The following is a 16,655-nucleotide window of genomic DNA, read 5'->3' on the forward strand; positions in this document are numbered from 1 at the left end:
ATACTCCGCAACACCCCACTCCTAGACAAAAAAATTTCACAAGAACTGCTCTGCAGTTCCAAATTATCTCCTGCTCAGCAGTTCCGAATTATCTCCCCTGCCTTGTTTACTGCAGGCTGCAAATCATGTTTTTCTTTAAAACTTTTTTTTCACCCACCTTCTCATTATATAATTGTGATTTTTAAAAGACATTAAACAACCTTTTGATCTCTGTTTTGAACCATCATTTTTAGTGTCTTTCGGTCATTTGAAATCTAACACCATTAAAAAGTAAAAGGAAATTTTCTTCCTAAAATTATGTTTAAATAACATACTTACCGTGAACCACTGGTGCAGAGTCCAGCAGGGGTCTGACATTCCTGTCCTGTGCAAACTACTACCCGCCTATGCGAAGAAAACGAAAGTAGCTACGGCCGATAACCTCCCTAAGTAGGTTACCTCCCCTGTGTATCCCTGACTAGCGCCCTCTTTTTCCGGCAGCCATCTTGACTCCTGTTCCTGTGCTTTTCGTACGGCTAAGTTTTTTCATATTTTCTGTCTGTCTGTCGATTCTCTGGCGTTCTTGTTTTTTTGTCAAACCATTAAAAAGTAAACATGAAATTATGATGGATGAAGTAAAGATATGCATACAGAAATAAGAAATCAGACAAGATCAGCTGTCTAAAGCTATGTACCCATGCCCTGATCACTTTCCAGTCACCATCACTCACCCTTCACCCACACTTTCCAAGATACCACAAGTCACCATCACTCACCCTTCACCCACACTTACCCAGATACCACAAGTCACCATCACTCACCCTTCACCCACACTTACCCAGATACCACAAGTCACCATCACTCACCCTTCACTCACACTTACCCAGATACCACAAGTCACCATCACTCACCCTTCACCCACACTTACCCTGATACCACAAGTCACCATCACTCACCCTTCACCCACACTTACCCAGATACCACAAGTCACCATCACTCACCCTTCACCCACACTTACCCTGATACCACAAGTCACCATCACTCACCCTTCACCCACAATTACCCAGATACCACAAGTCACCATCACTCACCCTTCACCCACACTTTCCAAGATACCACAAGTCACCATCACTCACCCTTCACCCACACTTTCCAAGATACCACAAGTCACCATCACCTACCCTACCCCCATCTGTACCCTGATACTATTCACCATTCCCACCCCATACATATCCTTAAAGCATAAGTCACCTTCATACACCCAACTCCTGACACATACTTATATCAGTCACCATCACCCACTCCATCCCCACTACCACCCTCCCCATCCCCCCTACACACACACTTCACCATCCCACCCCCATACATATCCTTAAACCACAAGTCACCATCATACACCCAACTCCTTGACACATACAGTCACCATCACCCACTCCATCCCCACTACCATCCTTCCCATCCACACAAACACACACACAACTCCCCCAAACCCCCTCCCCAACATACCACGACCAGGTCCCCCTAAAGAGTTGATGACCAGGCCCAGAGCAAACAGTGTGATGGAACGACGCACGATTTTCCCCAGCATGCTCCACTTGGAGACCCCATGCTGCAGCTGCCCTTGGAAGCTGAGGATCATGGCCGTTCCCATGATGAACACGAACCTGCAACAACATGTATCCATGATGAACACGAACCTGCAACAACATGTACCCATGATGAACACGAACCTGCAACAACACATACCCATGATGAACACAAACCTGCAACAACATGTACCCATGATGAACACGAACCTGCAACAACATGTACCCATGATGAACATGAACCTGCAACAACATGTACCCATGATGAACACGAACCTGCAACAACATGTACCCATGATGAACACGAACCTGCAACGACATGTACCCATAATAAACACAAACCTGCAACAACATGTACCCACGATGAACACGAACCTGCAACAACATGTACCCATGATGAACATGAACCTGCAACAACATGTACCCATGATGAACACGAACCTGCAACAACATGTACTTATGACGAACACGAACCTGCAACAACATGTACCCATGATAAATACAAACCTGCAACAACATGTACCCATGATAAACATGCACCTGCTATGACATGTACCCATGATAAACACAAACCTGCAATGACAAGTACCCATGATAAACACAAACCTGCAACGACACGTACCCATGATAAACACAAACCTGCAACAACACGTACCCATGATAAATACAAACCTGCAACAACATGTACCCATGATAAACATGCACCTGCAATGACATGTACCCATGATAAACACAAACCTGCAACGACACGTACCCATGATAAACAAACCTGCAACAATATGTACCCATGATAAACACAAACCTGCAACGACACGTACCCATGATAAACAAACCTGCAACAACATGTACCCATGATAAACATGAACCTGCAACAGCACATACCCATGATAAACACAAACCAGATGAACACGAACCTGCAACAACATGTACCTATAATAAACAGAACCCACAACAACACAAACCTACAACAAGTAGATACCTGTACCCATGGTAAACTGGAACCTTCAACAACAGGTAGACACACCTGTACCCATGATAAAAAATGAACATGCAAACACACTCGTGGCAATGTGGGACTTATGAAAATACATGCAACACTTGTTCAGCATACACTTCATGCACATGATAGCATCTATCCAAAAATAAGAATTTCAAACTTTGTTGAAATATACATGAAAAACAACAATACTTCAATATGCAAAACAGCTTCACTGTTATCACTTGAGGATTTAATATTTACACACACATATACACATATATGACTGAACAAGTATTCCTACACACACACACACACACACACACAGACATATCAGAACAAGCACTCCAACACACACACACACACACACACACGCACACACACACCACACCCCTTCCTACCCCAACACACACAAACACAGACACACACAACATAACACACCCTACCTCACAGCACACACACCCACACAGACACAGACGCACACACACACACACAAAAGCGTTGAAGTTACCATGGGAAGACAAGGTCAGCCATGGTCAGTCCGTTCCATTTGGAGTGCTGGAAGAACCAGTAGCGTCCGCCCTGGTAGTTGACGAAGATCATTACAACAATGGACAACCTGCAAACAACCCATCAGGTCACAGCAGACATCAAGAATACAGTTTTGACACCACACACACACACACACACACATCATAGAATGGGAGATTACAGTGCCTTCAGTACATAATTAACACTTCGTACCCTGAGTACTGATTTATCTGCAACACTCCCGTCACTTTCCTTGGACCAGGTACACAGATGTTTCCCTGCTGCAGTGCGCACATTCACTTTCTCAGTCTGTTGTATTCTTACTTGGTGCTTTTAGCTTGTTTGCTTTACCCTCTAAATGGCTCACCAGTGTTTTCCATGGGGACTGAGCGTGTCTTTGAGGACATGTGCTTTTTGTGTATGAAGCATGACTTCCACACTGCACTCAATTCTTGTGGGGCTGGTGCACTGAAACTAAAGTGCAGCTGCACTGATGAAGTACAAAGTGTTAAGCCTAAAAATCCAGGACAGAACACACAATACAGCAGTTTAATCCTAACAAATGACAATAATTCAATCCTTTCACATCCTTTGGAGGAAGGAGGAAGAATAACATGTACCTAAATGCAAAACAGGCAAAAACACGGAATGGGTATACTAAAATAAAATACACAGATAAAAAAACCAACAACAGCAACACCAAAGGAATCGTGTCTGAAAATGTTAGGAAAAAGGTGATGACCTTTGGTGGGGCCAGGTAATCATGAGACAAATAAAAGGAAATAACAGGCATGACCATTTGAGGTCACTGTTGATGTTTATATCATCCACATCAACTTTTTTTTTTCAGTAAACTATCCACCACTGTATTCAATCTCCAACATGAACCAGTCTGATACTTCAAGTTTGCTGCCTCAGAATGTTGGACTGGGAATTAACAGAAGTGCATTTTTCTCAATGCGTACTCTTTAACATTTCATGGGACTTTCATATCCATAATCAAACTGACTATGAGTGCAATAGCTGAATGCTTAATGCACTGGACTTTCAATCTGAGGGTGCCCCAGACTGACCCTGGTATTGGCACTTGGAGAATTAATGGTGGAGGTTTTTTTCTAATCTCCCAGGTCAATGTCTGTGGAATTCTGCTAGTGCTTTAATCCCCTTCATGAGTATAGATATGCACAATATGAAACACCCATGTTAAAAGATTCTCTAAGTATGGTTAATGTTTGGTGGGTTATGGAAACAAGAGCATACTCTGCATGCACATCCCCAAAAGCAGAATCTAGCTGTAAACATAGTAACATAAAAACAGTCTTACATGCAAAAGTTCACTCATAGATATCACTGAACATAGGAGATGCAGCCAACAAACACAGAAAGAAAGAAATCCAGGAAGCAAGAAAGAAAAGAAGAAAGTAACAAAGAAATCTATACAATGACATACCAGTTAGAGAAAGGACAGACAAAAACAACAATACCCTCTCCCCAAGTAAACTCACTTGGCAGAATGACAAAAAGTTTCTTTGGAGGGGCTTCAAACATTGTACAAGTCAAGTCAAAAAACTTACCACTCCAGTCAATCAGAAAAAAAACAGTGTACCCTGAGGGGCCTCAAACATTGTATAAGTCAAGTCAAGAAACTGACCACTACAATCAATAAGAATAAAACAAATTGTTGTCCCCTGAAGGGCCTCAAACATTGTACATCAAGTCAAGAAAATGACCACTCCAATCAATATAAAAAAAACAATCAGCAGAGCCCTGAGGGGCCTCAAACATTGTACACGTCAAGTCGAGAAACTGACCACTCCAATCAATATAAAAGAAAACCAAAAAACCAGCTGTACCCTGAGAGGCCTCAAACATTATATAAGCCAAGTCAAGAAACTTTAATCGATTGGAAATAAACAAATAAACAGTGGTTCCCTGAGAGGCCTCAAACATTGTACAAGTCAAGTCAAGAAACTGACCACTTTAATCGAATGGAAATAAACAAATAAACAGTAGTACCCTGAGAGGCCTCAAACATTGTACAAGTCGAAAAACTGACCACTCTAATCGATTGGAAACAAACAAATAAACAGTAGTACCCTGAGAGGCCTCAAACATTGTACAAGTCGAAAAACTGACCACTCTAATCGATTGGAAATAAACAAATAAACAGTAGTACCCTGAGAGGCCTCAAATCATGTACAAGTCGAAAAACTGACCACTCTAATTGATCGGAAATAAACAAATAAACAGTAGTACCCTGAGAGGCCTCAAACATTGTACAAGTCGAAAAATTGACCACTCTAATTGATTGGAAATAAACAAATAAACAGTAGTACCCTGAGAGGCCTCAAACATTGTACAAGTCGAAAAACTGACCACTCTAATCGATTGGAAATAAACAAATAAACAGTAGTACCCTGAGAGGCCTCAAACATTGTACAAGTCGAAAAACTGACCACTCTAATTGATTGGAAATAAACAGTATCAGTACCAGTATCAGGAACTCAAGGAGGTGCCACTGCGTTTGGACAAATCCATATACGCTACACCACATCTGCTAAGCAGATGCCTGACCAGCAGCGTAACCCAACACATTTAGTCAGGCCTTGAGAAGAAGAAGAAAAAAAAACAACACAAAAAAAAGAAAAATAAATGAATGAATAAGCAAGTAAATAAATGAATAGATAATAAGAAAAATAATAAATAAATAAACAGACAAACAGTATATATGATAGTCAGTCGTGTCCGACTATGACCATCAGAACAGCAGAGGAGGCAACTGCTGTTCCGACTATTTGGGCTAGAATTTGATTATAGTGGAGAGTGTCTTGCCCAAGTTACATCCCCACTCTCTCGGCCAAGAGGGTTTTAGGACAGTCGGCGTTGGGATGGCTCCCAAAGGCCAACTAGCCCCCAAGGCTGCAGCACTAAGAGCCAGTGCAACTTTGCCTCCTAGACAAACAGTATTACCCCCTGAAAGTGTCGAGCGACTTGACGCGTTCCTTGCTCTGCCTACTGGTGGTGTCAGGAGTGCTGTGACTGCTGCCCACCGTGTCGTCTGTGGGGTTGACGATGATGGGTCTGCCCAAGTCCTGTGTTCACAGACACACACAGCACAACCATTCAATTGTGTTGTCTTGTGGTGGGTTGTACTGTATTATTGTATTGTAACTGTATTACTGCATTGTATACACACAGCACAACCATTCAATCGTGTTGTCTTGTGTTGGGTTGTACTGTGTTATTGTATTGTAACTGTATTACTGCATTGTACACATAGTACAACCATTCAATTGTGTTGTCTTGTGTTGGGTTGTACCGTGCTATTGTATTGTAACTGTATTACTGCATTGTATACACACAGCACAACCATTCAATCTTGTTGTCATGTGTTGCGTTGTACTGTATTATTGTAACTGTATTACTGCATTGTATACACACAGCACAACCATTCAATCTTGTTGTCTTGTGTTGCGTTGTACTGTGTTATTGTATTGTAACTTTATTACTGTATTGTACACACACAGCACAACCATTCAATCGTGTTGTCTTGTGTTGGGTTGTACTGTGTTATTGTATTGTACTGTATTACTGCATTGTACAGTACTGTATTGTATTGTGCTGTGTTGCTTTGTATTCTACTGTAATCCACTGTGCCGTATTGAATAGAATTGCACTGTATTGCACTGTATTGTTCTGTATTGCATTTTACTGAACTGGAATTGTGTTGTACTGCCTTGTGTTGTGTTGTGAAGTATTCTTTTGTGTTGTACTGTATTTTATTTATTTATTTATTTATTTATTTTTGTCACAGCAGATTTCTCTGACTGGGCTCTCCCAGGACAAAGCATGTCACCACATTGTGTTGTGTTGTGTTGTGTAATGTTGTGTTGTTGGTTGTTTTTTTGTGTGTTTTCTTGTCACAGTAGATTTCTTTCTGTGAAATTCCGGCCGACTCCCCTCGGGGGAAGTGTATCACAACATTGTATTTATTGTACTGCACTGTACTCTGTAGTGTTGAACTTTTTGTCACTGCAGATTTTCCCGCGTGAAATTTGGGCTGCTGACCCGAGGGAAGCGTGTTGCCACACTGTGTTGTGTTGTGTTGTGTTATGTTGTGTTGTGTTGTGCTGTGCTGTGTTGTGTTGTGTTGTATTGCACTGCATTATTTTTTATCATTGCAGATTTCTCTGTGTGACATCTGGGCTGCTCTCCCCTGGGAAAGCATGTCACAACAGGACAGAATAAACCTTTTTTTGTTTCTTACTTTGTCTGCACACATTTTTTGTGTGTGTGTGTGTGTGTGTGTGTGTGTGTGTGTGTGTGTGTGTGTGTGTGTGTGTGTGTGTGTTTTTTGTTTTTTTGTTTTTTGCACATCAAACCCTTTTGTTGCCATAGGGTCTTTTTGGTGTGCTACATGCATGCTGCCTACAGAACATCAGTTTATCGTTTCATCCAAAAGTACAGCACCCAGACCACCACTCAAGGTCTAATGGAGGGGAGGAGGGGGTGAGGGCTGGAGGGTGGGGGGGGGGGGAACAGAAACCCAGGTCAGTTTGGTGGGATATGAACCTGCAGCATCTTGCTTCCAAGTATGGTACATTACCCCTGGGCCCTCCCTCCACATGGAGAAGGGAGACAACAATGAACAACTTGACAGAGAATGAGATACAAAGACACACACAGTCAAAGAATGATTAAAACAAATGAAATGCGCAAGCACAAAAAGCTTTTTGGTACATTGAGAGTAAAATTTTCCTTAAAAATAAAGCAAATCATTATTATTGTTTCTTTTTTTTTATCAACTCAAACTTCTCTTTCTGGGACCCCTTCCAAAATACTTGTTAACTTCCCTTTCATTGTTTTACCATCCATCTTCCAAACCCCTCCCTACAACCGAACACTTGAAACAGTTTTTGATCTGGGGTATAACAATGATTAATAGTGATTTCTTTATGCACTTGCAGTGATTGTTTTTATGTGGGAGTAGATGTGTATCAGTATGTGTGGATGTGTAAGTGAGAGAGAGAGAGAGAGAGAGAGAGAGAGAGAAACTTGAACTTTATATTCACTAGGCCACCCTGCCTGTCTGAAGTGGGGACATGGTGAATGAGGATATACAAAAGCACATAGCAATGACTGGGAATCTCTCTCTTACATACAACTACACCTATATCTATATATCACATAGGAACAATCACACGCTTAATTGATGGTCTGACTGACTGAGTGTTATAAAATCCATTCTGTTTGTTACTAGAGTTGACGTATAGTTCAGCTAGATGATCAGTTTCAGATTTGGTTTCGATGGGAGCAATAACCGAGTGGTTAAAGCGTTGCACTATTAATCTGAGGGTCCCAGGTTTGAATCTCCGTAACAGCGCCTGGTGGGCTGATCTCCCAGGTCAACATACATGCAGACCTGCTTGTGCCTGAACCCCCTTCATGTGTACACGCAAGCAGAATATCAAAGATGCACATTAATGATCCTGTAATCCATGTCAGCTTTTGGAAACAAGAACATACCCAGCATGCACACCCCCGTAAACGGGAGTATGGCTGCCAAGATGGCAGGGGTAAAAACGGTCATGCACCGAAAAGCCCACTCGTGTACATATGAGTGAACGTGGAAGTTGCAGCCCAAGAAGAAGAAGAGGAGATTCAGTTTCAATGAGGTATCACAGGAAGTGGACTGATGCATACATACTCTACACAACATTTGCTTGCAAAACAAAACAACAAAGAAGAAATGAAGCAGATACCTGATCTATGCATCAACCCATTGTGTAGGTCAGGCCTTGACAGCCTACACTATGATAAGAGCACAATGATGACAAATAAGGATGATGATGACGATGACGATGACGGTGTGGCTATGAAGGTCTACTTAAGTTATGCATGGAGCTGGTCACAATGCTGAAAGTCTCTGAATACTTACAGACATGACATGCTCTGAGCTCCAGATGCACAGCATTCTGTGGAATAACCCACGCCTGTAGCACAAAAGGAAGACAGACCATGAGACACACACACACACAAACACACACACATGCATCTGCGCACTCACAGATCACAAGACACACATACACACACACACACATAAACACACACACGCACACATACCTATTTGTGCACTCACATACATACAAACACACACATGCACAAACTCATTAATGCATGCATACACACATTCAAATGCAAAACCACACTGTATGAATTGATATTAAACTGAAGAATACATGAACACCACACAACCACAAACAAAATTACACTAAGTGAATAGTCGTTCAATTGAAATACACACACACACATGCCACAAATGCATGATACTTGATCCAAATCTTAAACACACACACATACACACATACTTATGCCAGCTCACATATATGGCCCATACACAAACGCATACACAAAACATAATATACACAAATGCACAAACACACACACGCCCCATACACACACACACACACACACACACACACACACACACACACCTGTACAATGACTTCAGAATCATCCAAAGCACCGGAAGGATGCCAGCAATACCAAGGGCCACGTAGATAGCTGGGTGACACACATTCCATACAGAAATATATCAGTATATATCTGTATGAACACTTTTCATAACTTTTTCTCGGATTATTTCCATAGACTTCATACAAACATTTTTCTTCACATTTTGCTTTTAATGAACACTTTAATAAGTTTTTGTGTACATAGCAAAGTTAACTGAGATCACAGAAATAAAACTGTCGATTCAGTCACAGGACGTTTTCATAAGGATGTCCCATTTATGTATTATTCATGTCTCAATCTGTCAAATCTCATCAGTTCCTGAGAATTTTTTGTGCGTGTGTGTGTGTGTGTGTGTGCGCGCGCGCGCGCACACGCATGTGTATGTGTGTGTGCATGCATGTGTGTGTGTGCGCGCGCGTGCATGTGTGTATGCCTCCATGTGTGCCTGTTTGTGAAGAATTTCAATACATTATGATACAATGCGCTAATATCATAAAATTGTTTTTTCATCTGAACTGCATTTGCTCATTAATCAAAAAAACATTCCACTTTTGCTGCATATGCAGAGATGCCAACTCCTGTCGAGTGTTCGTAGAAGCAATCAGGAAATCTGGTAGGAACATTTTGGAATTTGGTAGGAACACTCGGACTCCGAACTACATCAGCAAAAGTAAATTTTATCTACAAGACATACAAACACTTGGGCCTGCCTGCAACATGGTGTGACTGCTACGATTAAGCTGACTGGTCCACTCAATGCTGTTTCATTGAAAACTAGCACACGATTAGCTGAGCATCATCACGTGAGACCAAGGTTAGTAGTGACTGCCCTGGCCTTGTAATCGATAGGTCCAGAGCGTCTGGGTAATGTTACATCAGGAAGGCATGAGACCATGCTATGTAGTCGAAAATGAACTCGTCGGAACAACTTTGACATAGGCATAACTGCGATCGAGCATAACAAAATACAGCAAAATTGTAACAGGTGGCACCCCTGTATACACACCCTACATCACAGTATGACTGTCTCCCTTGGACTCATTGCAACTGAAGGCCGCAGTAAGTTTCCAACAAAAGGTTTCACATTGTTCTGGCAGTTCAGTCATCAAAAGCAAAAAGCATGGTTTCTTTGAAATAATAATTCTCTATTGCTGCACACTGGGGAGGAGACTAGTGCACAGGTTGAAAATCAGATGCAAAACACTTTTAAGGAGAAAAAAGGGACAAGACTGGTTTGTAGAAAAACAACCTTTGTAAAGAAGTTTTGCAGTCTAGCATAAAAACATAGGGCTCCAGTGCATGTTCAAACACACAGTGTCTATCTCATTCTCACGTATTTTGGCATCTGGAGGACTGTTGATCGGAGCGATGCTGCACTTCAAGATGTCATCACTCTCCTCAGTCTGCTGGGTGTAGATAATGTATTCCCCTCCCTCCCGGAAGAGTTGAGTGTTGTTCGCAGCACTGACAAACACACACACACACACACACACGTTCATTACAATTCAATAATGAAAATTATTTTACCTGAAAAATCTTCATGTATATAAATCCGGTGTTTAAAAACTATCATTATCATCACCATCATCATTATTACTTGACCTGACGATGACAGCATCTGAAGGCAGTGGTGACCTGACAAAGCTCCCTGGTGGGGATGCCAGAAGTTCCTTCAGCAGAAACAGTATTCCCACCCTTCTGGACATTCTGTGCTTGAAATTTCCTCTTTTCTATAGCTCTCTTTGTTCCTGGCATTTTCTGCCTTCTCTTCCCAATTTCCTTCCCTGCTGTCCATTCACCTGTATTTTTTCTACAAAGCCTTTGGATTTTTTTTTTTTACTTGATTAGTGGGTATTCCTAACATGCCGCTTTCTTTTTTGCACCTAGGATGTTGTATGCATTGTTATATATCATTTAGTGAGTTACAAATTATGATTATGTTTACATTCAGGTTGCTGCTGTTTGTTTTTTTAACCCTGTGGTGAAAAGATTAAGGACTGATCAACATAAGATGTATGTCTTAAGTTTAAGTGCATGAATATGACTGTGTTCAACATTAGAGGTATGTCTTAAGTTTAAGTGCATGAATATGACTGTGTTCAACATTAGAGGTATGTCTTAAGTTTAAGTGCATGAATATGACTGTGTTCAACATTAGAGGTATGTCTTAAGTTTAAGCGCATGAATATGACTGTGTTCAACATTAGAGGTATGTCTTAAGTTTAAGTGCATGAATATGACTGTGTTCAACATTAGAGGTATGTCTTAGGTTTAAGTGCATGAATATGATTGTGTTCAACATTAGAGGTATGTCCTAGGTTTAAGTGCATGAATATAACTGTGTTCAACATTAGAGGTATGTCTTAAGTTTAAGTGCATGAATATGACTGTGTTCAACATTAGAGGTATGTCTTAAGTTTAAGTGCATGAATATGACTGTGTTCAACATTAGAGGTATGTCTTTAGTTTAAGCGCATGAATATGACTGTGTTCAACATTAGAGGTATGTCTTAGGTTTAAGTGCATGAATATGATTGTGTTCAACATTAGAGGTATGTCCTAGGTTTAAGTGCATGAATATAACTGTGTTCAACATTAGAGGTATGTCTTAAGTTTAAGTGCATGAATATGACTGTGTTCAACATTAGAGGTATGTCTTAAGTTTAAGTGCATGAATATGACTGTGTTCAACATTAGAGGTATGTCTTAAGTGCATGAATATGACTGTGTTCAACATTAGAGGTATGTCTTTAGTTTAAGTGCATGAATATGACTGTGTTCAACATTAGAGGTATGTCTTAGGTTTAAGTGCATGAATATGACTGTGTTCAACATTAGAGGTATGTCCTAGGTTTAAGTGCATGAATATGACTGTGTTCAACATTAGAGGTATGTCTTAGTTTAAGCGCATGAATATGACTGTGTTCAACATTAGAGGTATGTCTTAAGTTTAAGTGCATGAATATGACTGTGTTCAACATTAGAGGTATGTCTTAGGTTTAAGTGCATGAATATGACTGTGTTCAACATTAGAGGTATGTCTTAGGTTTAAGTGCATGAATATGACTGTGTTCAACATTAGAGGTATGTCTTAGTTTAAGTGCATGAATATGACTGTGTTCAACATTAGAGGTATGTCTTAGGTTTAAGTGCATGAATATGATTGTGTTCAACATTAGAGGTATGTCCTAGGTTTAAGTGCATGAATATAACTGTGTTCAACATTAGAGGTATGTCTTAAGTTTAAGTGCATGAATATGACTGTGTTCAACATTAGAGGTATGTCTTAGGTTTAAGTGCATGAATATGACTGTGTTCAACATTAGAGGTATGTCTTAGGTTTAAGTGCATGAATATGACTGTGTTCAACATTAGAGGTATGTCTTAGGTTTGTGTGCATGAATTTGATTGTACCTGTGCCAAATTTTCTTTTCCAGGCTGATTCATATCTTTTCAGGTCCTATGGGTTTAATATTGTTTTTCAGTACTGCGTGGTTGGCTGGGTTGTAGGCAACAAATAAACATCTGACAATGACGATACCAGCAGGAAGCTGTGATGGCCTGACAATGACAGTACCTGCAAGAAGATGTGGTGAACAGCTGAGTGCCGTTGAAAATTCTTATCTCCAACTTGACTGGCCATCGTGTGTCCACCAGCACGCTGCAGTTGGCTGCTGTTATCATCACCGCTTCAAGGTCGCACTGTCGCAGAAACACAGGCTTGCATAGTGTAACGCACAGAATGAAACTAAGTGCACCAATACAAACTGTCTGTTACTTTTCATAGACTATCTCTTTTTTAATTGTCCTCCTATCACAATTCAAATCTGTTCTGTTAACTACTGTTGTACTGCAGTGCTGAAAAGCAGTGTTGAAAAGAGAAGAAAACCTCTTCCTCCACCTAAGCCGAAACCTACTGCATCCAGTAACACTAAAAATTCAAAAACCCTATTTCTGACACAGTCACCATGGCTTTTAACGAGTAATGGAGAAAGATTATATAGGTTTATCAATAAAACTGACAGTTTTCCTGCTGCTGTAAAATTGTATTACTTTTTATTTTGGCCCCATTTCTTTTCCTCTTTCTTTATAAATGAAGTAAAGAAATCCTGAAGTAAACTTATACAGACAAAAACAAAGACAGACAGGAAGAAGAAAATTGTAACCATGAGAAAAAGGACAAAAGAAAAACAAAAAGAAGAAGAGAATGACAAAGAAGAAGCAGAAGCAGAAGAAGAAAAAGAAGAAGACAAAGAGAGAAGAAGCAGTAGCAGAAGAAGAAACAGACGAAGTAGAAGAATAAAGGTAAGCACCGGCACCTCATAGCACTCAGAGCTCTGCATGTAGAGAACCAGCATCATGTTGGTCTGATCATCACTGCCCATGCTCAGGCGAGCTGTGTTGATGTGGAGCTGAGGCACATGGTGTGGGTGACACAATGTCGGCAAGATCGGCAGCCACTCTTCACACTGCACTGCTGGCACCAACATCTGGAGGACTCCTGAGGCAGAGGAGGTGTACAGTGGAAACTATCACCAGTAAGTTCTATGTCACCACACCACCACTGGTGTAATGTGGTTAATGCTGTAACCACACAGCTATGAGGTGAATGCTCTCTCCCACACATGCAAGCACACAAACACACAATACACAACACACACACACACACACACACACAAACATGCACACACACACACACACTGACACATACACAAATACAATCTCTGTCTCTCTGCAGGAAAGGATTGAAAGATCATCTTTCTTTTATTTCCTCCTGTCTGTAATTCAACCTGCTGTTATCAAACTAAGATGATCTAAGAAAGTTGGTGCCATTGCAGAATCAGTGAGCTGTAGGACTTCTGATCCAGTGTTTTTCAGTGATCAGGATTCGAGGCCCGATTTTGGCATGGTTTGTTTCCTTGGGAAGGGCACTTTACTCCAACTGTTCTCACTCCACGCAGGTGTGAATGGTACCCAACCAGTTGGGAGAGGTCAAATCAGTGGAAGGGGAGGACTGGGCCCCGCCATCCAACACTCAGCCCACAACACAGTGGATATGAATTAACTGATGGCAGTCAGAGGCTATGGGAGCCTTTTGGGACCCTTAATTAACTGTTAACCTCAAGTTAAAAGCAAGCAATCCCACATCCTTGGAGCATGTGAGATCATAAGTTTAAAAAAAAAAAAAAAAATTACTTTGGATTAAGGAGTTCCAATTTACTTCTGTTTAAAGTGCTTATATGACCTGCTCACATTGAGAACGTGTGTTTAAGATTGAAAAAGGATACTGTTCAGTGTTGTGCATAAATTTACAAACCACATGCTGCACACACACACACACACACACAAATTTACAAACCACATGCTGCACACACACACACACACACTATTTGTTTCTAAACCCTGTATGAACCCACCACAATGTTAAATAATTCAGTAAACTCAAAACCAAGATGTCTTCTGTGTGTGTGTGTGTGTGTGTGTCTGTTTTCTTCAGTTTAACGTCTATTCACTATAAGTGTTTTTAGACGGAAAGGAGTAAAGTAGTGGATAAAGGAAAAGGAATGCATGTGAATATTAGTGTAAAAAAGTGTTCATGTTATGTATCAGAGGAAAAGTATATTATAAGAAAAAGTCTAAAGAGATTGTAGTGTGTATTGAATGAGGTGTCATGGGAAGGAGAATATGTATATGCATATCAACAAGTATTAACCTACAACAATGTAAATATAAATAACAACATAAATTATAATACATCAAAGGAGGATACCAACTGGACTAGAGTTTATAATTACTGAAAACATTCTGAGCAATGAATAATCATTCAAAATCTTTTCTGTGGCAAATGAAATATTGGAAGAAAAGTCATCAGCTACATCTTTTGGAATTAACTGTCTTATGCTCGGACAATGAATGAGTAGATGGCTTACAGTTATTTGCTTACCGCATATACATTTTGTATTTTTAGAAAATTTTGTACGAAAGACATTTAAACGAAGTCTATTCATTAGACTTGTAATTTGTCTTGAATGTGCTGCTGGTGTCAAATTTAGAAAATGTTTGGGATTAGCTGCATTCTTTGTGTTTACACAACATTGGTAATATTGATTATTTGAATCTATAAGTAATTTCTTAAATCAATTTCTAGATACATTTTCTATACAACTAATGCATTCATCTAACTGGATGTCAAGTTGTATTGCACCTTGGAAATTACGTGCTGCTCTTCTAGGTGCTTGGTCTACCCACTTATTTGAAGATATTCCACAGTGCGAAGGTACCCAACAGAAAGTTATTTTAATGCCCTGTTTTGTCAGTTGGTGAATAATATGTTTTATTTCCATTGTCATCTCAATTCGCTTCTTTGAATTTGGAGATTCTATTGCTTGTAATACTGACTTTGAGTCAACACATAATAAAATTTCACTTACAGTTTTCGGAATGTCTGAAATATAATTTAAGGCCATAAGTATGGCTATAAGTTCAGCTGTGAAAATGGAATGTTGTCTACCAATATAGTATAATTTTTCTATTCTAAATGAAGGAATTACAAAAGCCGCTCCTGAATTACCATCTTCTAGAACAGATCCGTCTGTGTATATTTTTAGATAATTTGAATATTGACTTTCTATATGGGAGAGCACTTCAGGTTTTAACACAAATGGTGACTGGTTCTTGGATAAATCTGTATAATCCATGTCAAAGGTAGCTTTACACTGCTCCCATTCAGGGACTGGTGAAAAAGTAGTTACTTTTGCAATTTGCTTGTCTTTTGATTCCGTAGCACTAATGATATCTGATGCAAATGTATTAATGGATGTCGTAGACTGTATCGTCTTAGCTCTTTTAGCAAAATCTTTTTGTGAACTCAAATTAGCTTCTTCTTTTGAAAATGTTTCAAATGCGAAAGATTTGATAACGAATTTCGCGGCTGAAGCTTCCCTTTGTTCATCAAGAGATAAAACACCTGCTTCTCTGTAAGTTCCTAAATTTGATGTAAGAATGGGCACACCTAGAATGAGTTTTTAAGTCTTACAATCAATGCTTTGCAGCTGCTTTTACAAATG

General features: G+C 40.1%; 1 protein-coding gene across 2 annotated transcripts in view; it reads right to left on the minus strand.

Moving 5' to 3' along the window:
* The window catches only part of LOC143279969 (heparan-alpha-glucosaminide N-acetyltransferase-like), a 38,697-nt gene that overhangs the window by 19,013 nt on the left and 3,029 nt on the right, over window positions 1-16,655 (minus strand). For both annotated transcript variants that reach the window (XM_076584370.1, XM_076584360.1), the window contains exons 2-9: window positions 13,908-14,089; window positions 13,166-13,290; window positions 10,922-11,052; window positions 9,567-9,636; window positions 9,011-9,065; window positions 6,043-6,164; window positions 3,053-3,160; window positions 1,486-1,643 (exon numbers count right to left, since the gene is read on the minus strand). In XM_076584370.1, the coding sequence (XP_076440485.1) occupies window positions 1,486-1,643; window positions 3,053-3,160; window positions 6,043-6,164; window positions 9,011-9,065; window positions 9,567-9,636; window positions 10,922-11,052; window positions 13,166-13,290; window positions 13,908-14,089 (951 nt within the window). The remainder of the gene's footprint in view (window positions 1-1,485; window positions 1,644-3,052; window positions 3,161-6,042; window positions 6,165-9,010; window positions 9,066-9,566; window positions 9,637-10,921; window positions 11,053-13,165; window positions 13,291-13,907; window positions 14,090-16,655) is intronic.

Source organism: Babylonia areolata, chromosome 1 (assembly GCF_041734735.1).
Source record: "Babylonia areolata isolate BAREFJ2019XMU chromosome 1, ASM4173473v1, whole genome shotgun sequence".
Classification (NCBI taxonomy): Eukaryota; Metazoa; Mollusca; class Gastropoda; order Neogastropoda; family Buccinidae; genus Babylonia; species Babylonia areolata.